We start from the raw sequence: 22,357 nt of genomic DNA, 5'->3' as shown, positions 1-22,357 counted from the left end.
CTAGAGTCCACAAGGTAGCAGGCAATTTGGGTGGCCGGGGTGGGGGGGAGGGAAGAGGGGCAACATTATTATGACAAGAGTAGGTTAAAAGGGGGGAAGTGAGGCCCACGTGCTGCTGCTTGTGAGAGGGAGGCTTGGGTAGGAGGGGATTCCTCTCTTGTGCCCAGTGCCCTAGATGGCCCAAGGAGGGGTGGGGGACATCAAATGCTGCAGGCTCCTGTTATCACAGTGTATGAGAATCCCAGCAGAGGGAATAGCACCATCTCTATTCCCTGCAGATCCCTTCCTAGAAAGCCCAACGGAGTCATTCCTCAGCTCACCTGAGTTCCTTTACTGATGGTGCATTTCCTACCACCAGCAGCTTGGTCTGATCTGTGACTGCCCTTCCCCTGCCTCCATGCCCACCTGCTACCCCAGCCCCTCTGATCCCACCATTTTGAGCCCCTGTAGCCTGCTAAATATTATGAACACTTACTGAAAGTCTGTCTCTCTCTTTAACTGCAGGTATAGCTAGAAGGTGCCATCATGTGAATGGCAAGCGGCTAGCTGAGGAACAGACTGCCAGGTGGGATTCCCCGGCTCCACACACAGCGCACAGGATGGCTGACTGATTTGGGCGTGGAAACAAAGGTGTTTAAAAACACCACATCTTCCCTAGGACTTGGCTGAGAGAGAGGAGTGGCGGCGGGGGAAGCACTCGGAGGAGCGATGGGAATTGAGGACCATGGTTACTTGAGATAAATGGCAGATCCCTGGGAGTCTAGTCTAGAAGCTGCTCACTTTAGTTTTCCCTTGCTCTGCAGCCACTGTTTCTTCTTTGTGAGCTGCTGCTGGATGCTGCCACGGTGGCTCTGGAGATCTCCAGGGCGACTTGAGTGCAAAGCTTGAGGAGGGGGTGGGCCACCCGCCTCACCATGATTCAGCTGTGGAAAGTGGTGCGGCACGTGCGACAGCTGGAGCTCCACAGATTGATCCTGCTGCTCATTGCCTTCAGCCTGATCTCCATGTGCTTCCTGGCCTACTATGTCACCAACAGCCCCAAAATCAAGGAGCCACCGCCCCTGCCCTTCAGCGACTGCAGCAACCAGCACAGGCCCCCGATCCCGCCCCGGGCCAGCTGGAGGCTCACCAAATCCGTTGACACCTCGCGCACTGAACCTGTGGTGCTAGTCTTTGTGGAAAGCATTTACTCCCAGCTGGGGCAGGAAATTGTGGCCATCTTGGAATCCAGCCGGTTTAAATACAGGACAGAGATTGCCCCTGGCAAGGGGGATATGCCCACCCTGACAGACAAGGACAGGGGCCGCTATGCTCTTATCATCTATGAGAATGTCCTTAAATATGTGAACCTAGATGCTTGGAACCGGGAGCTGCTGGACAAATACTGTGTGGAGTATGGAGTGGGGATTATAGGGTTCTTCAAAGCCAATGAGAATAGCCTGCTTAGTGCTCAGCTCAAGGGATTCCCCCTCTTCCTACACTCTAACCTAGGGCTCCGGGACTATCACATCAACCCTAGTGCCCCCCTGCTCTACATCACTCGGGCCAATGAGGTGGAGCAGGGTCCCCTGCCCGGTGATGACTGGACTGTGTTCCAGTCAAACCACAGCACCTATGAGCCTGTGCTCTTGGCCAGCACAAAGTCTTCAGAGTCCATTCCTCAGCTGGCCACCCACAAAGCACTGCATGCCACTGTCGTGCAGGACCTGGGTCTGCATGATGGGATCCAGCGGGTCCTCTTCGGCAATAACCTCAACTTCTGGCTGCACAAACTTGTTTTTGTGGATGCCATTGCCTACCTGACTGGCAAGCGCCTCTGTCTCACGCTTGACCGCTACATCCTCGTGGACATCGATGACATATTCGTGGGCAAAGAGGGCACTCGCATGAAGGTGTCTGATGTGGAGGTAAAGCCTGAAGGGATAACCCAATGGCACCTAAATACGGCCCCTGGGTCTAATCAAGGGCTGCATTGGCAATCTGCCAGGAGCCGCAGGGCTGCCCCTAAGATTGCTGCAATCATAGAACTGCAGTCCATGGGGACTACATGTCCCAGCATGTGATGCTTTCAACAGACGCTGTCCAGATCAAGATGCAGCATTGCATTCTGGGACCTGTAGTCCTCATGGGCTGCACTTTACTCCTGAGGGAATCCTGCACCAAAAATTAAAAATTCTGTGTACAGTGTTTTAAAATTCTGCAAGTTTTATTTGTCAATAAATAAATGCGGAGACTGCAGCATGGCAGTGGGAGCACAGGCCACTGGCTGCATGAAGGTGGGAGATCACCCTGCAGCCCCTCCCCTCCCCTGGGACATGGACTCAGTGATGAGGCTGCACCCACCTCTGACACAGCACAAGGCCTGGGCCTGCCCCAGAAACAATGGGGCCCTGCCCCTCTGTGCCAGGCGCACCAGGTGTGGGGCAGGCAGACTCAGCCAGGCAGGATCCAAGTGTGGAGGGGCTTGGTATGGGGGGCATCCAGGTGTGGGATGAGAGGATTCTGTGTGGGACAATCTGGGTGCAGGCAGCTCAGTGGGGGGTCTAGGTGTGGGGGGATCTGGATGCACAAGGGCTCGTTGCGGGGTTCCAGGTGCAGGGGCAATGGGACTCTGCAGGGGATTCCAGGTGAAGGTGAGTGGGGCTCAGTGCGGGGTCTGGGTGTGGGGGGCCCTGGGTGCTGGGGGAGTGGGGCTTGATGGGGTGGGGGTCTAGATGTGGGGGCTCAGATTGGTTCAGGGAGGTGGGGCTCATCGTGGTGGGGGTTTGAGTGCAGAGAGCTCAGTTGGGGGGTAGTCTGGGTGCAGAGGTGGGGCTCTGGAGGTAGGGGGTCTGATGTAGGGGGCTCCAGATGCAGGGGTTGAGGTTCAGTGGGATGGGGTTTTGGTATTGAGGGCTGGGGGCGGGAGTTGGTTCTGGGTGTACAGGGTGAGGTTTGGCTGGGAGGTCCGGATGCACAGGGGTTGGGCGGATGGGGGAGCAGCTCCTTTTACAGTGATCCCTCCCTCCGTGGCTGAGGAGCAATAAAGGCAGGAAGCAGGAGAGGATGCTGAGCTTCCTGCAACAGGGGAAGGTTTCTGGGGGTGGGTCTGACACAGCCCCAGCCACTCTTTGCACAGGAAGAAGAAGTCCCATCCTCTTCCACCTCCAGCCCAGCCAAGACTAGCAGCTGATCCTGGCACAGGGTAGGAGCCACCGGCTGGGGTGTCCCTAGCCCCGCGGTGATCTACTTCTCCACCAGCTGCTCCGGGTGCCTGAAATGATCTATCTGCACTACTAGGGAGGGGTGCGTGACCGCTCTTGGAGCTTCCCTTTGCTTCCCTGTCAGAAAGTCATTTTTCTGCAGGGAAGCAAAGAAATCTGTGGGGGACATGAATTCTGCGCAGGCGCATGGCACATAATTCCCTCAGGAATAGTACTTGTAGGTTAAAGATGAGAATGATTGCAGCAGTCTACTCTTTCTCATCTTTAATATAGTGATGGAGTCCATGGGGGTCCCAGAATGCAATGCTCCATCTTGATCTGAGCAGCCTCTGTTGAGAGCATCACATGCAGAGAGGCCTGTAGTCCTCTCTCAGCCCCGAAGGCTGGCACCTGGGGCACCAACCAATAAAACTGCTGCAGTCTAGTGTTTAACCCTCCTGTGACCTTTCAGAACAGCACTTGGGAGAGTGGGGAGCTCTCTCCTCTCCTCAGGTTACTCACCTACTCTTCTCAGCTCGTGCACCCCCAGTTCTGCAGATAACCTGTTGTGTAGGGAGTAAGGAGTGTCCAGCAACCTGGGAATAAGGGTTGGGGGAGATGCACAGAGCAGCTCCCAGAGCTCAGGCCAGGAGCTCTCCCCTTGGCCTCATTCCTGGGGAGGAGTCTGAGGGGGGCCATTTTGGGGGTTTGTTGATCGTGGCCCTGCATGACTGAGTGATGATGACATAACTGAGGAAGGAGTCAGAAAAGGACAGGACAGGGAGAGAGTGGGGTGGAATCTGGACAGGAATCTATTTAGGTGTGGCATTTCCTGTGTTTCTGCAATTGCCCTTGTACTGTATGTGCTTTTACCTAATGCAGAGAACCAGGGACTTTAAATGAAGTCATCAGGCTATCCTGCTGAGCTACTATATCTCATCTAAAAGAAAAGGAGGACTTGTGGCACCTTAGAGACTAACAAATTTATTTGAGCATAAGCTTTCGTGAGCTACAGCTACAGCTCACTTCATCAATTATCAATATCTCATCTATTATTTAAGAACTGCCCTATAATACTTAAACATCTATCTAACCCTCCTCAAAGTTACTCTGCCATCCATTGAAACTGTAATTGATGGAATTTAGACTAAAAGTCTCAGCCCCATCCTCTGACCCCTTCAAAGTGTTACTGGTTCGTACTATGTGCAGAAAAGTGGTCTTGTTCAGTGTTACATGGCTTGCTGTCATATGTATGGTTACTCCCAACTAATTTTTCTTCTGGTAAAATTGTCTCTCACAGGGGAACTGACTGTTTTTTGTGTTGTTTTTGTGTTGGCAAGGAGTTCAGTATGTGCTGCTACTTTGTGTGCTGACCTTTTTTTTTCAATTGTTTTTTTATATGGGAAATAGCAATAATTCCTGAAGATCTTATGAATGTGAAAGAAAATCTGAAATGTTTTTTTGGAGTGTAAAATAAGAGGAAATGAGGGTGGAAGGGAGATAAAGAGGGAAACACAAAGGGGGAGAGAGAGAAGGCACAAGCCTCGGACCAGCGAAACAAGGGGCAGGTATTGTAAGTAAATCATTAATTGTTTTGCTAAGTGGTTGCTGACAGTATGTGCCAAACGATTATTTCTGTATTTGTACACACTCACCCTGGGGCTGCACTTACACCTTGCCCCAGGCACTGTGAATCCCAGTTGCAGCTCTGTGTTTTGGGACATTCAGATGTCATGAAAGCCTAGCTCAAAGGACACTGGTCTACATTATCCCAGCCAGGACACCCCTCCCCAAACTGGGAAAGGTGGGACCCCATTCCTAGCTGTGCAGAGCACTGACCCTGGGAGGGAAGCAGGAGACAATTGGCCTAAGCCCTGGAGACAGGACACAAGTCTGCTCTAGTGATTTAAAAAACCAACCCAGACCAGATAATTCTAAAAGATGTTTCATTTTGGGTTTAACTGTGAAATGGAGGAATAATCTGAGATCAGTAAACGGAGAATCTCAGGCAAAGCAGATAAAGCCCAGATTTATCCATTTAAAAGAGGCTCTGTGATTGCAGCACCAGGAAAATTTTTATTTGTTTAAAGCAAGAACTAACTTCATGGATTTGTTAATGGCCTTGTGCTGTGGGGAGGGGAGGGGATCCTAACAGTGATAAAACAGCTGGTGTTTCTTTGGGCTTTTAACATGAACTCTGGATTTCAGGGACATTACTGCACCACTACAGCTCTTTATTTTAAAGTTTAGATTAGATGACAGCAGGTAGGGAGGGCAGATTAGGAAGCGAACATTGCTTCAGGTCCCAGAGATGACTGCTGTCTGAGCCAGCTGTTTCAGTTCACAGATCTACATTCAAGGAACTCCACAGATCCCCAGGGAGGATGAAAACCCTCCATGTTTCTTGGCCAAATGTGTGCCCGTTATAGGTGACTTGGGCAGGGGGAATGTTTTCTTTTTTTAAAAAAATTCCTGCTTGTTATTAGCCCTTGATTACTTGTTCTTGCTGAAAAAATGGCATGGGAGCGTTCTCAGCCTTCAGTTAAATCCAGGAGTGGACCTTTCACAGGGTGAACTTTCCTCCCAAGTGTTTGTCAGGAATTGGAGTTACATAGTTAACAACAAAAACAAAAAAGTTTTTCCCAGAGTTCAGAGAATCCCTTCCCCTCTCACTTGTTCAGTTTTCAATCTCTTGCAAATCCATAATCCTCCTAGTTCTCCCATCTGCCACAGAATCTGCCAGCCAAACTGGAAGTCAAGATGAAATATTTCTAATATAACAGAACCCTGTTTTTCTGTCTAACCTCCCCAATCCTTTCAGGCCCTCCTTATGCATCACAAATAAGCACCTCCCAAAAAAACCAAAACCAAAACCAAACCCACAAGTCTAATGTTTGCTCCTTTGCAGATCACCTCTAAAAGAACACAAGTTGTCTAGTCATTTGGTGAGCAGTCTTGTTTGGTGAGTCTGGTAGCTTAACAGCTGGTGTAGGCCAATGATTGCACGTCATTGGTGAAGGTAGATAGAAGAAAGGAATTCAGATGACTGTCTGACAGTGGCTGGGGCATCCTGGTACTTACCCCTTTGAATCCTACAATCTGTCCTTGCCTAAACAGAGAATATTTAGCAATTCTCTCCCTGGTGCTAGCGTTGGTGGGAGCACTAAAAATGCTTGGATCTGTCTGCACCAGTGCTTCCACTGTTGCTAGCACTGTTTGAGCTACACCAGTGCTGGAGCAACAGTGGGAAAACTGCAGAAAATTCCCAAAGCAGATGCAGTCCAGTTGCCATGGGTGCAATTTCTAAGCAGAGGAGTCTGTCCTGTGTGCGAGTATGCAGGATTGTCACCAGCTCAGAGCCAAGCTGGGCACTCTGCTTTCCTCCCGTCTGCTTTTCGCTGTGTTGTCTCCTCTCTTCTTTCCCCCTCAGCCTTGTTGTTTCTTTCTTCTTCTCCCCCTGAGCCCCCGTTCCTTACCTGTCTCCTTTCCACTTTCTTTTCTCTCTTTGTGTGTGTGTGTGTGTGTGAGAGAGAGAGAGAGAGAGAGAGGTTTTGTGCTGAATAGTGAAAAGCTCTCTTCAGTGAAAACAAGAAGTCCAGTGGCATCTTAAAGACTAACATTTATTTGGGCTTTCGTGGATAAAAAACCCACTTCTTCAGATGCATGGAGTGAAAATTACAGATGTAGGCATTATATACTGACACATGAAGAGAAGGGAGTTACCTCACAAGTGAAACATTTTACATCTAAAAAAGGTCCAGTCATATAAAGGACTGTTCAGCCATATAACACTGTGATGTCTAGGACCATAATGCCATGTTAGAAAAGGATTGGTGGCTTAAATAGCCACATTGAAAAAAATACAGTCAGGGCTAATTTGTTTCTTCTCCCACCTCCCTCCCGAATTCCTAACCCCCATAGAAATAGCTGTGTCTGTGCACCAGCAACATCAGGAGGTTGTAGTGATTGTTGGTGCATTCTTCTGCAGAGCCAGCAGTGGGAGCATGCAGACTTTGTTTTAAAACGGTCACACCAAGATGGGGGCTTTTCTTTTAATTTCTTTCCAATGTGTGTTTAGGATCCTAGGATAATTTTTAAAGCCCCCCAGTTGTGAGGGTAATTAATTGAAGGCCCAAGTGATAGAATTTAGATATCATCTTGATTGTGCACACAAATCTGGGTGGTGGAATTTAGGTATCCATTGCTTGTGCCTGCAGTTTTGTTCTCTCAGCTGATTACAGGCTGGATTGAGATATCTGAAAAATCAGGCCTTAGAATCCGGAGGACATTCTCCATCAAATTATAGCAATTGTAAGGCAGGTTGGATCTGGGCTGGCCTGGAGAGTTAATGGTAGTGAGCTGCATTTGAATCCCAGTCTCTTGTTTCCTGGAGCCAGCAGTGCTTGTTAGCCAACAGTGGCCCTTTTGGCTAGCTAAGAGCAGGATTATTACATTCCAGTAGGAGACTTCAAATGGTGGTAAGTAGAGGATATCAAATAGAGATATTCAGAGCTCTCCAAGGGATTCAGAGCAAAAATAAGACTAGGTCTGAGTTTGCTGGAATCCGGAGAGAGGTTTTCTGGCCTGTGGTCAGGCTGCTGAAAAGAAGAGCCGGGACCACAGGTAGGCTCCCCCTTTCCCACCGGCTGAGGAAGCTGGCAATTTCTTGGGGTAGAGGGCAACTAGCAGACTAAGTTCAGTGTCATGTGAGCAGAGTGTGGGGCTGAGGACCTGCCTGCAGTTGTCTGGTTACTTCATGTGCTAGTAAATATAACACTGTGCCCTTCTCTGGCACCTTTCCTCCAAACATCTCAGAGCACTTTCCACATGGTAATGAACTACACCTCACAGCACCCTAAGAGGTGAGTATAGGGAGGGAAAATAAACTGAGCGAGTGGCAGGGATGGGACTAGAGCCCAGGTCTCCTGCCTGCCAGTCCTCACACTCCCTCCCTTCCATTATAAATACCCCCCCCCCTTTACTGATGAGGGATCACTCACCTGTTTGTATCAGTTCATCAGGAGAAGGTTGGAGGAATTTCCACTGCAGGCCCTGGTTGGTTCCTATCATTTCTCTTATCCTGCTCAGCAGGGGGTTGTGTGAGTGGGATTGAACCTGTGTGGTACTGTTTTCTGAGTGAGCTCTTATGAAGGACCAGTAGTCAGTAGAAGGTCTAGCACATCATAAAGAACAGACCTTCCTGGAAAGCAGCATGATAATACTCTACGTAGTCTGAGTTCCTGGGCCGGTTTTGTTCAATATCTTCATAAATGATCTGGAGGATGGTGTGGATTGCACCCTCAGCAAGTTTGCAGATGACACTAAACTGGGAGGAGAGGTAGATATGCTGGAGGGTAGGGATAGGATACAGAGGGACCTAGACAAATTAGAGGATTGGGCCAAAAGAAATCTGATGAAGTTCAACAAGGACAAGTGCAGAGTCCTGTACTTAGGACGGAAGAATCCCATGCACCGCTACAGACTAGGGACCGAATGGCTCAGCAGCAGTTCTGCAGAAAAGGACCTAGGGGTGACAGTGGACGAGAAGCTGGATATGAGTCAACAGTGTGCCCTTGTTGCCAAGAAGGCCAATGGCATTTTGGGATGTATACTTAGGGGCATTGCCAGCAGATCGAGAAATGTGATCGTTCCCCTCTATTCGACATTGGTGAGGCCTCATCTGGAGTACTGTGTCCAGTTTTGGGCCCCACACTACAAGAAGGATGTGGAAAAATTGGAAAACGTCCAGCAGAGGGCAACAAAAATGATTAGGGAACTGGAACACATGAGTTATGAGGAGAGGCTGAGGGAACTGGGATTGTTTAGTCTGCGGAAGAGAAGAATGAGGGGGGATTTGATAGCTGCTTTCAACTACCTGAAAGGGGTTCCAAAGAGGATGGCTCTAGACTGTTCTCATTGGTAGCGGATGACAGAACGAGGAGTAATGGTCTCAAGTTGTGGTGGGGGAGGTTTAGGTTGGATATTAGGAAAAACTTTTTCACTAGGAGGGTGGTGAAGCACTGGAATGCGTTACCTAGGGAGGTGGTGGAATCTTCTCCCTTAGATATTTTTAAGGTCAGGCTTGACAAAGCCCTGGCTGGGATGATTTAGTTGGGGATTGGTCCTGCTTTGAGCAGGGGGTTGGACTAGATGACCTCCTGAGGTCCCTTCCAACCCTGATATTCTATGATTCTGGGCTCCCTTTGCCCCACCTCTTTCCCAGGGTGCCTCTCTCTGAGCAGTAGATTTTGCTGCCCACTCTGAAGCAGAGTTATGTAGGATTTATTAGCTGACAGAAGTGTTGTCATGGTAACCCAAGCCAGGCTTTAAACATCCCTCTGCAGAGGAATGTTAAGCTCCTCAGCCTCCTCTCTTCTCTCTCACCTTCCCAGCAAATGGGAGTAGCTGGAGACCTCTTTCACTCCCACAGAGAAAGGAGGATGGCTCTAGAGATGGTAATAAAGGTGGAGCTTTTCATGGCTAGGTTATGGGGGCAGATTGCAGCCGAGTAGCACGGGAACTGCCTCCCCTTATGCATTTGGTTGGTGTGACCGAAAGCTGTTGCTCTGAACCATGTGTAGTGAGTGCCGTATGTGAAATGAGTTGGGGATCTCAGTGGTGAAGCAGGTAATCCTGGTGAAGCAGGTGTCCAAACCACAGAGACAGAGCATTCACCCTTGCATTGCCATTGCCCGTGCTGCCCTGTCCTGTGAAGCCTTTGGTTGCAGAACTGCCAGGCTGAATCTTTCCAAAGCACTAGATGAACTTAGGGCTTGTCTACACTACGGGTTATGTCGCTCAAGGCTGTGAATCAGCCACCCACGAGTGACGTGAGTTACACCAACCTCAGCATCGGTGTGATCAGTGCTATGTCTCCTGCTGACACGCTCGCGGAGGTGGTTTTATATTATGCTGAGAGGAGAGCTCTCTCCCATTGGCATAGAGCAGCTTCACCAGACATGGTGCAGCTGCACCACTCTAGCTCTTCTAGTGTAGACTAGCCCTTACCATAGGTTCCAGAAGATGTCATAGACCATATTTCCCCTAACGCATCGGTTCCCTTGGGGGATTAGGAATGGGATAGTCCCATGAGCACAGTGGGGATTGGAGCCTAGCCTTGAATGTTGGTCTTACCCATCATTCCAGGCTCATTACACATTTGTTGCCATTGACATCTGAGTGAGGAGGGGGAGCTGAAGTTTCTGGCCTTTCATTCTGGAGGAGAGAGGCTAGTAGCCCCTTGACCAGAAAGGGTTTTTGGGTGGCTGGGTTAGTGCAAGTTCTTGGACAACTTCAAGCGCATCGTTGGCACTCCAGAAATAATCAATATGGTGACAATGATCAGCACCCTGCCCTGTGTCACCAGCCGGCACTAAGAGCCCATTTCATTCCTCCTCTTAGCTCTCATGGTCCTGCTTCATGCTTCATTCCAGGGCAGTGATTTTCAACCTATTTACCATTGTGGGCCGCATATGCAGCTCTCTATGTGTTACGTGGGCCGCATCCACACAATATACACAATACCTGTATGGCCCTGAGGATGTCACGTGGGCCACAGCTGTGTGCTGATTGGGCTGCGGGTTCAGAACCACTGCTCCAGGGAGCACGATGCCTTGCCACAATGGAGGACAACAGGGTTCCGTGCTAGTGTACCTCCTTCCAGAATTGAACTGGAATTGAGCAATTGAATGTGAATGTGAATCTTTCTTTCTCCCTTTCCATTTGAACAGGCTCTCCTGAACACTCAGAACAAGCTGAGAACATTAGTCCCCAATTTCACTTTCAACTTGGGCTTCTCTGGGAAATTCTACCACACAGGTAAGCTCCTTCCACCCACCTAGCATTCCCCTGAGTCTGTGTCCTCTGGTTGCAGTGTCCCATAGTGTAGCACAGCTCCCCTCCAGCCTATTGGGGTGCTGAGAACAGCCTGTGGTTCTACAGCCCTGTCTGTCCAATCGAATCATTTTCTCCAGCTCTTGTGAGCTGACCACCAGCAGGATGATGGTATTGGAAGCACCCTGAGTATGGTGGGTGTGTGTAAAACTAATGCAGGATGTCTCTGGGTGCTGCCAGTGTTGAATTACACTGAGATTAGCCACTGCCTCAGGTCACTGACCACCCTCCTGCTATGGACCTTCTGCTCCCTGCAGGTACAGATGAGGAAGATGAAGGCGATGACATGCTACTTAAACACAGGAAGGAATTCTGGTGGTTCCCGCACATGTGGAGTCACATGCAGCCTCACCTCTTCCACAACGTCACCGTGTTGGCTGAGCAGATGAAGCTCAACAAGCAGTTTGCGCTGGTAAGAGGTGATGTCAATGGTCCATAGGCTCCTTCGCTTTGCTTCAAAATCCCAAAGCATCCACCCCGGAACGGGTGCTTGGCTCCTGCTGAGCCTAGGCACTAATGTGGTAATCCTGCTGGATTGGAAAGCTGAGTGTGAATCCCTGGCTTGGTGCTTGGTCCCTACTGCCTCGAAGTGTGACACCCAGCATTAGTGACCAGGGGAACGTACGTCCTGGTACTTGTGCATCAGTGTGTGGCTCCTACTACATTGCAAAGCATGGCTCCTAGGGCATGGGCATGGGGCATTGTGGCTGTTGAGTCATTCTGGTGCTACTTCTACTATCCAATTCAAAGTATGGTACAAACTCAGTCTGTAAAGAAGCATTCCCTGCTCTGTCCCTGTTGCTTCATTGAGGTTTTTCAGGGAGCCAGGTGTGCGTTGCCCTCAGCTGATCAGTACCATAGGATGCTCAAGGTAGGAACACTGGCCTCCCAGAGAGTCACTTCAATTTAAAGAAAGTTCCATGTTGTCAAGTGGAGGGAGAGGACATCTGGAAAGTCCTGGGCTGCTGGGGCCATATATGCTTAATACTGACGGCACAGGGGTGAAACATCTGCAGATTCCTTTGAAAACAAGCCTCTCTTCAGCCCATGCTATGGGTTTATCCGTTATAAGCCAAGCCCCACTGGAGAAAGAGTCTGTTGTTTCATGCCCCAGTCACTGGACCTCTTGACCCTGGGTAACATGGGTGCTCCTAATCTCAGAGCACAGCTACCACAATGCTATAATGACAGTTTACCTCTTGTCTTTCCTGCTTAAATATCTGATTTTATTTTCTTTCAGACACAGGCCCAGAAATGTGACAGTCCGTTGCAAAGAGATACAAAACTCAGAGAGCAATTAAACACACTTAATATAGAATACCCTAGCCAATGAGCCTGACAGGCTGTGACTCTGTCAGAGGGCCCCGGGTGTATTGTAAACCACCAGGGCAAAGCTGTCCTAATTCCCGTTGTTACCAGAACCATTCAATGAAGTTCTAGCCACGAAATTCAAATATTTCCTATTGATTTGATGTAATACCTGGATCCAAGTCCCCGATCCACTCTGCACAGCCCCCTTGCTCCCTGCTGTCTCTAGCATTACTCTCTCAAAGACAGAGCCAAGCTGCCGTCTTCCCTTCCCTCCACATTTGGCAGGCACGGTTTTGCTTTTCTGCTCTGGTAACGCTCCTCTGGACAGAGTTAGGAGCAGGATTTGCCTCTTCAGCAGCACTGATCAGTTTGGCCGTTGTAACCGGTGGGGCTGACGTCAGGCCGATGAATTAGTCCAGTTTGTCACAGCCCAAGTGACCCGTGGCTGTTGAGCAGCTGCTGCGGTGCTGAACGCCCTGGTTGATGTATAAACACCTTTGCTACATGTGTCGATAGATTTTGGCAGCACTCAGAGCTTCCCATTTCACACAGCGTCCCCAGAGAGTCTGCTCGTGCTGCTGTGGTTCTCATTAAAGACAATGGGGAGTTAAATACTGAGCAAAAGCTGTGTTCTGCTTCCAGGAACATGGGATCCCCACGGACTTGGGCTATGCTGTGGCCCCCCATCATTCTGGAGTTTATCCCATCCACACACAGCTCTATGAGGCCTGGAAATCCATCTGGGGCATCCAGGTGACCAGCACTGAGGAGTATCCCCACCTGCGGCCCGCCCGGTACCGGCGAGGGTTTATCCATAACGGCATCATGGTGAGTGTTACCAGCTGGGAGAGTGGAGCCCGTTGGGTTATTTCTGGGAGGAGCTATGGTGGCAGTCAGCTGATGGGAGGGGCGGGGGGGCTTCTAGGTGACCAGTGTTGAGAAGCTCCACCCGGTACCTCGAGTGCTGAACCTTCCCAAAACCATCCGTCAAAGCTGAGAAAGAGCCGGTTGGTGTGCATCTGTGATTGGAGTCAGTGCAGTGCAGAGGCTACGGTACGTGAGGTTTTAGAACAAAAACTCCCAAACGCAAGCAAGTACACGTCTACAAAGCTATGCATCCAGGCCTATGAAAACACCATCTCTGCACGAGCAAACTTCTCCTTTTCAGACTCCGGGCTCTTTCTGAGGAGGCATGTCTGCAGCACCTGTCCTGACCTGTGTGTTAGATGGATGGGTCAGCCCCTGTGGGAATGTGGTGAAGAACCATGCACGCTAGCATGAAGCTGAGATCCCACTAACCCCCTGTGCCGTTACTCAGAGCAGGATGAGCATGTGAATGAGGGGAAAGTCTGAATCCTGTAAACCTGTGACGCTTGGGGTCCCTTGCTCGTGGCGTCCTCTCCATGTCATTCTGTAGGGTTCTGCCTCGACACACCCATGCACTCAGCCTCCTAACGTTCCCTCTCTCCGGCTTCACTAGGTGCTGCCTCGACAGACGTGTGGGCTTTTTACTCACACCATCTTCTACAACGAGTATCCTGGGGGCTCCAAGGAGTTGGACAAAAGCATTCGGGGCGGTGAACTCTTCCTGACAGTGCTTCTGAACCCAGTAAGCTTGCCGGGCCCATTCTCAGTGTCCATGGAGAGTGTGAGGGTGGAAGCCCTCATAGAATCATAGAATATCAGGGTTGGAAGGGACCTCAGGAGGTCATCTAGTCCAACCCCCTGCTCAAAGCAGGACCAATCCCCAACTACATCATCCCAGCCAGGGCTTTGTCAAGCCTGACCTTAAAAATATCTAAGGAAGGAGATTCCACCACCTCCCTAGGTAACGCATTCCAGTGTTTCACCATCCTCCTAGTGAAAAAGTTTTTTCTAATATCCAACCTAAACCTCCCCCACTGCAACTTGAGACCATTACTCCTTGTTCTGTCATCAGCTACCACTGAGAACAGTCTAGATCCATCCTCTTTGGAACCCCCTTTCAGGTAGTTGAAAGCAGCTGTCAGATCCCCCCTCATTCTTCTCTTCCGCAGACTACACAAGGTTTGCCTAGAATGGTTAGCTATTAGGGTGGGAGAGCGAGAGCTGGGGGAAGGGCGGGCAGCTGCTTATCTGGACAGTGAAGGCTAAAGCAGCCCTTGCTACTTATGGGAATTCTTGGCAAACCCTGTTGTCCCCTGTCAGTTCATATCAGAGTTTAGGGTCAGCCAGAACAAACCTCCCCAAGCACAGGATTGGAAGAAGGGGTGGGCGTGCTGAGCCCAGTCAGACACTGGAGCTCCTGTTACCCGTGCTGCAGTCTTCCCCCAACAAATTGCTGAGCCAAAAGTCCTTGGCTCCCTTTATTGCTTGTGCATCTGGCTGCAGTTGGCTTGTCTCCAGGCGCTGTGACAAATCCTCCTGGGGTTTCATTGCTATGGTGTGTCCCCTTCCCCCTCCCCACCCCCAATCTATTTCCTTGAAACTTGGATACACGTGAAACAGTTTGTTATATGTTTTTCCTGTGATGCTGCTGTCCTGCCTGAGGCATTTTCAGGAGATCCAGGTCTGACACAGCTCTTTCCTGCCCCCTCAATCACTGCCTGGCTCCAGCAAACTCCTGAGTAATGCACTGCCTTTGCACCTTCCAGTCTCTTCACAGCTTTCTGCTGTGGATGCCGGCTGGGGGCTTTCCCACCTCTATCCTTTTAAATCCAGAGAAATAAACGGAGAGACAGTGGGCTCAGATGGTCAGGTTCAGAAAATTGAGAGGGAGGCAGTTGGAAGGGGCCTTGCATTTCCTAGTCCATCCCTCTGCCTGTCACTCCCTTGCTAAACTTCCCAAACCTTCTCTTTCCTTACAGATACCTAGTGAGTATGTCGAAGCAAGATATTCCCCTTTCTCATAGGTCTCGGGTCCAAAGATCTTCCCTAATTTCCTTTGTTAAACTTAAACCAGTTTACTCCTCCTGGCCCCTAGAAATGTCCTGACTTGGTGTGGTTATTATTACCCAGTCAGAGTTATTGTTTTCCACCCCTATAACGAGCCTCACAGCTTAAGGGGAACCACCATTATTACTCTCATCTTCTCTCACAAGTTCATCATTCTCTGGTCCCTTGGATCATTTCAGCTCATCTTCCCTACTCTTTTCTGTCTGTTCCAGTGTCTGAATTTGGCCACCGGGCCAAAGGCCTTGCTGAAATCCAGAGATCACAATCCACCGGGCTCCCCCTCTCTATTCAAGAGGGCAGTTTTGTTATGTAAAAAGTGGTGACCAGATGACTGTGTCCTAATGTGCAAATCACCAACCCACACTGGCTGTTCCCCTTCTTCAGTCACCTGCAAACAGACTCCCGGGCTGTGGTGTCCAGTCAGTGGTGCAAGTAGAAATAATTTCTTGCTGGTATTGCACTTATGGGAGGGATACAAGGGGGAGCACGTGACCCTCTCATGTGACCCTCCACATGACACCGCCCCCAGCCCAGGGCCCCCTCGCTCTCTCCCTGTCCTCGCCAACACCCCCCTTTGTATATACAAACATCAACATGCTTAACTACTCACTTTCCCCACAGATATGTAGTATTCGGTCTGTTTATATGGAATATGAGAGTTGGGTGAGGAGCCATTTCAGCATATGTATGACTTATTAAAAGACAAATTTTAAGGAGAACTGTGTCATCGGCAACACTCTGGACAAGCTCAGTTCTGTGGCTCACTGCCTGCCCAGAGGCTGTGACTTGTGTCTGTCATATTATCTGGTGCTTTCAGTGTGGTGTAAGGTGAACTCCACCCCACCCCTCCAAGAGCCCCACTGCAGTAAGCCAGGCCTTGGCTGCCCACTTCAGGCACTGCCTTGGCATCTCTGAAGGGCTGGACAGTGACTCTCTAGCCTCCTCTGAGCCCCTTCAGTCTTTTCCTGTATTTGCACCTTTCCTTCTGCTGGGTATTTTTCCCTCATTTCCCTTCATCCCTGCAAGCAGCGGAGGGCTGTGCTGTCAGCACATCTTCACTGCTCCTGTTTGCAGAGGGAGCGCAGAGCTAGCAAAGTGCGACCCCACTGATAGAGACATCCCAGTGTTTGGAGAAAGCCACCAGCCCCACATCACTATCAGTGATCCGTAGCAGACTGGGGCACAGCCTCTTTGCACTCCTCTGTGGTGCTTCCAGCCCGCTGGAGTGTGGCCCACGTGCAGGAGTCCTGGGTGTATGGTTAACTCTGCAGTGTCAACAGATGATGTTTGATCTTCTGACTAGCGAGCAAGCCTTGATCTCAGGCATGAGAATAGACGCCTACAGGTCGCCACATGCCCTGGCTGTATTTCCTAGCAGCAGAGGGGGATGTTTCTGAGCACTTCTCACAGGCCCTTTTGTTCACACTACATGCCATACAGGCCATTGCTGTACCCACAGCTGTTGCTTTATATTCCTAAAGTTTCCCTCATCATCTGTTCTCTGAACTCCAGGCTTCTCTGTCTACAGCTCTTTGTCAGTGCTGAGCAGGGGAGATCAGGCCATGCTGCAGATGGGGGCTTACTGCCAAGCTAGTCATGGGTCAGTTGAGGGGCAGGGTTTGGTCATAGATTACATCAGCAGGCTCGCTCAGGGCTGTGTTGGCAGGACCAGCCAGGGCAGGGCAGACCACCAGGGCTGATCTGTTGGGGCATGCATGTTACACTGTTACAAGATAGCCAGACTCAGTAGGAAGAGGAGGGCAGTGGCCCTGCAAGTCCTGGTTGGCTTGGCTGGTTGCGATTCCTCTTGCTTGGGACCATTTATGGGCAATGATGTTACCAGAACTGGTCATGGCAGGCCTGGAGATTTGACTGCCCCCGTTGTATGCCATGTTTGTCACCCTGGCAGCGTTCCGAGCAAGCCGGTGTTGGGATTGAATCCTCTCCTCCCCCCGCCCCTCCTCCCCCCAATGCAGGAGGGCTGTGTCAGTGGTGAGAAAGGGGTTGTTGTGCAATGATCCCTGTCTATCAGGTGGCTCCCCAAGCAGTTGGAGGAAATGGATGCTTTCTCCTGATGCATGGACAGCTACTCCTGAGCCCGATCCTCTCACCTTGCCAGGTGGACCTGCTCCCCCATCCTCACAGTGATTCGCCTCCAGCTTTCCAGCAGTGGGTGCCCACATGATTGCCCAGGCCCCTCTTGTACCCTGCGGTGCTAAACCACCTGCTTCCTTCCCAGTGTTCTCAGTGAGGTGCCCCCTGCTGTGCTGCTGACCTTTTGGCCTTGCAGCGTTTCTGTGCCCAGTCGCGCACTGGAGCGTCACAGGGACCGAGCCATCAAAGCCGTGTGCAGAACTCGAGCTGGCAGCACTTTCAGCCACGCGCTAAAATTCTTAAAAGCAAACTATCTGGGGGACAAACGAATGCAATGATGAGAGTAGGTTGTTCAGCAAGGCAGGGTGAATGCAAGACCTCGTGCTGGCTGCAGGCCTGAGTGTGTCTCATACCAGCTCTGCAGACCCCCGTAACCTGGTGGGCAGGAGGATATGAACATGTTCCTGAGCTTCGGGAGGGTCCCATGCCCAACAGTTGGCAAGAAGTTCCGCAGGGGGATGCCCACACCCCCTGGGAGGACCTTTCAATGGAGGACGTTGATTTAGTTGGTGATGGTCCTGCTTTGAGCAGGGGGTTGGACTAGATGACCTCCTGAGGTCTCTTCCAACCCTGATAGTCTGGGATTCTATGATGTCTGTTCCCTGGCGAGAGGACAGGCAGGGATGGCCACACCCCAAGGCTCAGGTCTCGGTGTATTTTTAGTGTTTTAAAGAGTGAAGCCAAGATTGTTCCTCACGCTGCTGGTGAGTCGAAGCTGGCTTCCCACAGACTCGGGATCTGGGAGACTCCTGTGAGATCATCCAGTCTGCCCTGGATTGCTTCTGCCAGGGCATTGCCTGGCAGCCAAAGCCAGCCCCAGCGCTCCCCTTCCCAGGTCTCCGTGTCCCCTGTTCAAGCTGGCACATGCCGCAGCCAGTGCAGGGAGTGCCCTGCTCTCACGGCTTGTGACCGCCTCTAGCAATGGGAAGAGGAGGAGGAATTGAATTCCAGTTCTGAGCACACAGGAGATTCTGCTTCCAATTCCCTCCTGGACAGGGGCTTTCCAAGCTGTTGACTGCTTGAAAAGGGTCACTGTGGACAAATCACTACTTTGGCCTCAGCCCAGCTTCCAAAACTATCCTGTGGTCACCTGGAATGTGGAGCCGTGGCTTGTTCAGGGTGGGAATGTGTTTGCCTTGTGAGTGTCTGGGTCTGGGGCTCCTAGGAGAGGTGAGTTGCTGTCTCTGGGAATGCACAGCGCACTTGCCGGGAGAGCTAGGATCCAGGGTAGGTCCTGTCTCCACCAGTCAGTGTTTTGTAAGGGCTGAGCGGGCTCCCTGTTCCAACTGTCTGCAGCGCTAGTAACTGCGCTGGGGCTCTGGCAGAGAACACACTCTGATTCACACATGGTCTGCACTTGGGATTTTCAAGGACTAGCCCAATTGGGGCTATTTGGAGAATCACCCACTTCCCTCTCCCCGGGGCACCCATTGCCTGGAGCAGAGGTGTGGATTGCAGAGCAGTAATCCCAGGGGCACAATATAGTCTCTTACCTTTGCCCCATAGCCTAGGAGAGATGCACATTCACCAGCTCAGACAGCCAGAGCAGGCCTCGGAAGTCAGCAGCTTCTAAGTCTGGTGGTGGGATGCAGTAGGGTGGCAGAGAGCAGGCTGGGATGACGCAGGGCTGTTACCTGACTTGTAAATGCTCCTTGTGTTCCCTGTTTGCAGATCAGCATCTTCATGACGCACCTGTCTAATTATGGGAACGACCGGCTGGGGCTGTACACTTTTGAGAGCCTGGTCAAGTTTGTGCAATGCTGGACCAACCTTCGCCTGCAGACTCTGCCTCCTGTCCAGCTGGCAAAAAAGTACTTTGAAATCTTTCCCCAGGAGAAGAACCCACTGTGGCAGGTGAGCAGGCTGTTCTGATCTCCCTTGGCCATTCAGGACTCCTCCCCGTGGCCTCTTGCAGGAGGCTGCTCTCTCTTTGGAAGGTACATGGAGAGGGAAGGGTTGCCATGGTGACACTACCACTCCAGTGCCCAGATGGGTCAATCGCATGGCCGTGGGTTTTGGTCCTTGTTGCCTCGCTCCCCAGATCCCAAAGACATGACGTTGGGGGAAGGGAGTGATGGGCCACACTCCTGGTGCGAGCTGTGGGGACAGAGAGTTCTCACTGGCCTGGAGGGGGTCCCAGGTACTTGGCTAGTTGAGGATATAACCGTGGGGGGAGGAATGTCTGTGGGGCTGGCAGAACTTGCAGGCATGTTACTGTGACGTCTCCTGACATAATTTCAAGCTACAGAATTCATGTTGGTTAAATAAAAACATGCTTATTCCATTTCATCCCAGCACAGCATCTCTCTGCATGTTAATGAGCAGATGAAATGAACTGAAGGTGGTAGAATTGTCTGTCTGCCAGAGTGGCTGTGCTGTAACAGCAGCAGGGCAGGGATTGCTGCTCAGCCCAGCAATGATGATGGGCCCACATCTTGGTTTCTTTGGACAGGAATTGCGGGTAACACTTAGGCTCCTAAATCATTTGAGTGCTTTGGAAGCTGTTCCTGCGCCTTGGTCTGTGCAGTGCAGCCTGCCAGTACTCAGCAGAATGGGGATGTAGTTGTGAATTGTTCCTTGTGTGTTACGCTCTATCCACAGGAGCCGTCATCAGCTCCCTTGCTAATATTAAATCCTGTTCTCTCTGTTGTGCAGAATCCCTGTGACGATAAGAGGCACAAGGATATCTGGTCGAAAGAGAAAACATGTGACCGGCTCCCCAAGTTCCTTGTTGTTGGACCCCAGAAAACTGGTAATTGTTCAGCCCATTTAAAGATAAACTCCTGACTCTGCTGCCTCCGGTGCAGACGGACCGTTCGTAGATCTGTACAGCAGTAGCCAGCGATCACACGTGATCAGGGTCTCTGGTTTGTCCCACCCAAAGCGCAGCACCTCCGTCAGCACACTGTTCCTACTGCCCTGCTGAGGCATACCCCGAACTCGCAGGGAAGAGCCTCACCTGCTGAGTCACCGCGAGAAGTAGTGCAGGCTCTTGGTTTACCCATACGAGTCCTGACCCTCTTTAGCCGAGCCGATGTGCCCCTCTAGTGCCTTCCCAGTAACAGGCCTCCGCCCTAATGGCTCTCACGCTGACACACTGCACAGGGGTCTGGGACTAGGTCTGTACATGGGTCGGTAACTCATCTGGGATTGCTGTGGGCAGTGATTTGGCTAGAGAGGTATTGAGCTGAGGAACCACTTCCAGCAATTGACAGGTGCCAGCCATTTGTGTAGAATGGGGGCCTGAGCCCTATCGGTGAACCTCTTCCCAGCCCAGCTGCCATCCCCCTCACAGGAGCCATTGGGGATCTCTGCTGGTGTGCCTATGCCCCTGGCAGCTCTTGTGCTCTGTGCCCGTGTCGCACTGTCGCTGCGTAGTAAGGACACCTGGCTTGGCTGACCATAGACATGCTGGAAGCTCTCGCTGTGCTCAGCAGAGTCGTCAGGAGACACAAGCCTCCCCCCCACCCCCCGCCTCTCTCAGTTCCCTGGGTGACCCAAGCTCCACTAATCGTTGTTGCTCGTTGTAGGCACAACAGCTGTGCACTTCTTCCTGACCATGCACCCAGCGGTCACTAGTAACTTCCCGAGTCCAGCCTCCTTCGAAGAGATCCAGTTCTTCAATGGGCCCAACTATCAAAAAGGAATTGACTGGTAAGCATCCTAGCTCTTGTGCTCCCCTATAGGGGTTGGTCGTCATGTTGCACCCTCCTGAGTGTCCCTGGGCTCCATCCACCTCAAGCGTTTTAGCAAGCCCTCCATTTCTGTCCGGTACGTTGCACCTCTGGGTGCTCACAGTCTTGATCTGTTTCTCCACTTGCTACGCCCCAGCTACACCCCTGCTATAAGCCCTTAGCCCAGCGTTTCCTAAACTTTGAAAGCCATGCATGCTCCTGCAGCCCTGCATGTGCTGTGAATGTCTGCCCAAGAGCAGACTGGGGAAATCGCCATACAATACTTGCTCTCCTTGTCACATGCTGATGTGTTCATGTTTAAAATATTCTCACTTAGATCTGAGGTTTTTCAAAGCAAAGGTTTTTCTGGCATAGTTAAATTGGTAACAAATGTGGCAAAACCCCAATACTAAAAAGGGGTTGCCAGTATAAGTCCGTTTGCCAGTGCATAGCTACGTTTGTTTGGTGAAGCGGTGAGTGGCCCAACTCGTGGCCCATGGGCCGCATGTGTCCCACAGGCCGATTCTCTCCAAGCCCGAATGTGTCCAGCCTGCAACAGATCTACTCGACAAAATAGCATCCTCCCTATGGCATGGCCTTGATTGCACTGTACACGCGAGGTCACGCTGCTTGGAGAACGTCATTTTGTAGAGCACGTATTTATGTAGGTGGTCCGGGGAGGAGCCCCACACAACAGTGAAAAGGTTGGACCACCCAGGACCAGCAAAGGTACTCCTTTGCCAGCATAAGCTGCATTTCCACTAGGAGGGTTTGCCGGTATAGCTATACCAGTATAGCTAGTGTAGACAAGGCCTGAATTAGTGCCCACTGAGATGGACAGAGCGGTTCTCACCTCAGAGTTAAGTTCTCCACGGACCCAAGCAGATGTCTTTGTCTCCTACGCTTGGTTTGGTCGGTCTGTCTGCTTGTCTACATGGGGAATTTTTATACTGCTCTAGTTATACCAGTGTAGACCCCTATGTGAGCACTCTTATCCAGAATGAAAGTATCCACTCGGAGCTATACGGATATAACTCAAGATAACTTTACAGTGAAGACAAGCCCTAAGGTTCTTGTAGGTGCCCCATCTCCCTAGTATCTGAGCACCTCACAATCTACAGTGTGTTTATCCTCACAGCGCTCCTGTGAGGCAGGGCAGGGCTCATGTCCCTGTTCTACAGAGCGGGGAAACTGAGGCACAGAGAGACT

At 51.0% G+C, this 22,357-nt stretch overlaps 1 protein-coding gene across 14 annotated transcripts in view; it reads left to right on the top strand.

Moving 5' to 3' along the window:
• Nucleotides 1-22,357, top strand: part of NDST2 (N-deacetylase and N-sulfotransferase 2) — a 251,442-nt gene that overhangs the window by 218,835 nt on the left and 10,250 nt on the right. For all 14 annotated transcript variants that reach the window (XM_074958452.1, XM_074958459.1, XM_074958454.1 and 11 more), the window contains 8 exons: nt 505-1,907; nt 10,913-11,000; nt 11,333-11,487; nt 13,029-13,214; nt 13,867-13,995; nt 19,146-19,328; nt 20,130-20,226; nt 21,005-21,128. In XM_074958452.1, the coding sequence (XP_074814553.1) occupies nt 915-1,907; nt 10,913-11,000; nt 11,333-11,487; nt 13,029-13,214; nt 13,867-13,995; nt 19,146-19,328; nt 20,130-20,226; nt 21,005-21,128 (1,955 nt within the window). In that variant the 5' untranslated portion in view covers nt 505-914. The remainder of the gene's footprint in view (nt 1-504; nt 1,908-10,912; nt 11,001-11,332; nt 11,488-13,028; nt 13,215-13,866; nt 13,996-19,145; nt 19,329-20,129; nt 20,227-21,004; nt 21,129-22,357) is intronic.

This window comes from Natator depressus, chromosome 7 (assembly GCF_965152275.1).
Source record: "Natator depressus isolate rNatDep1 chromosome 7, rNatDep2.hap1, whole genome shotgun sequence".
Classification (NCBI taxonomy): Eukaryota; Metazoa; Chordata; order Testudines; family Cheloniidae; genus Natator; species Natator depressus.
The sequence above is the reverse complement of the archived record's forward strand: the minus strand, read 5'-3'. Positions and strand labels throughout refer to the sequence as shown.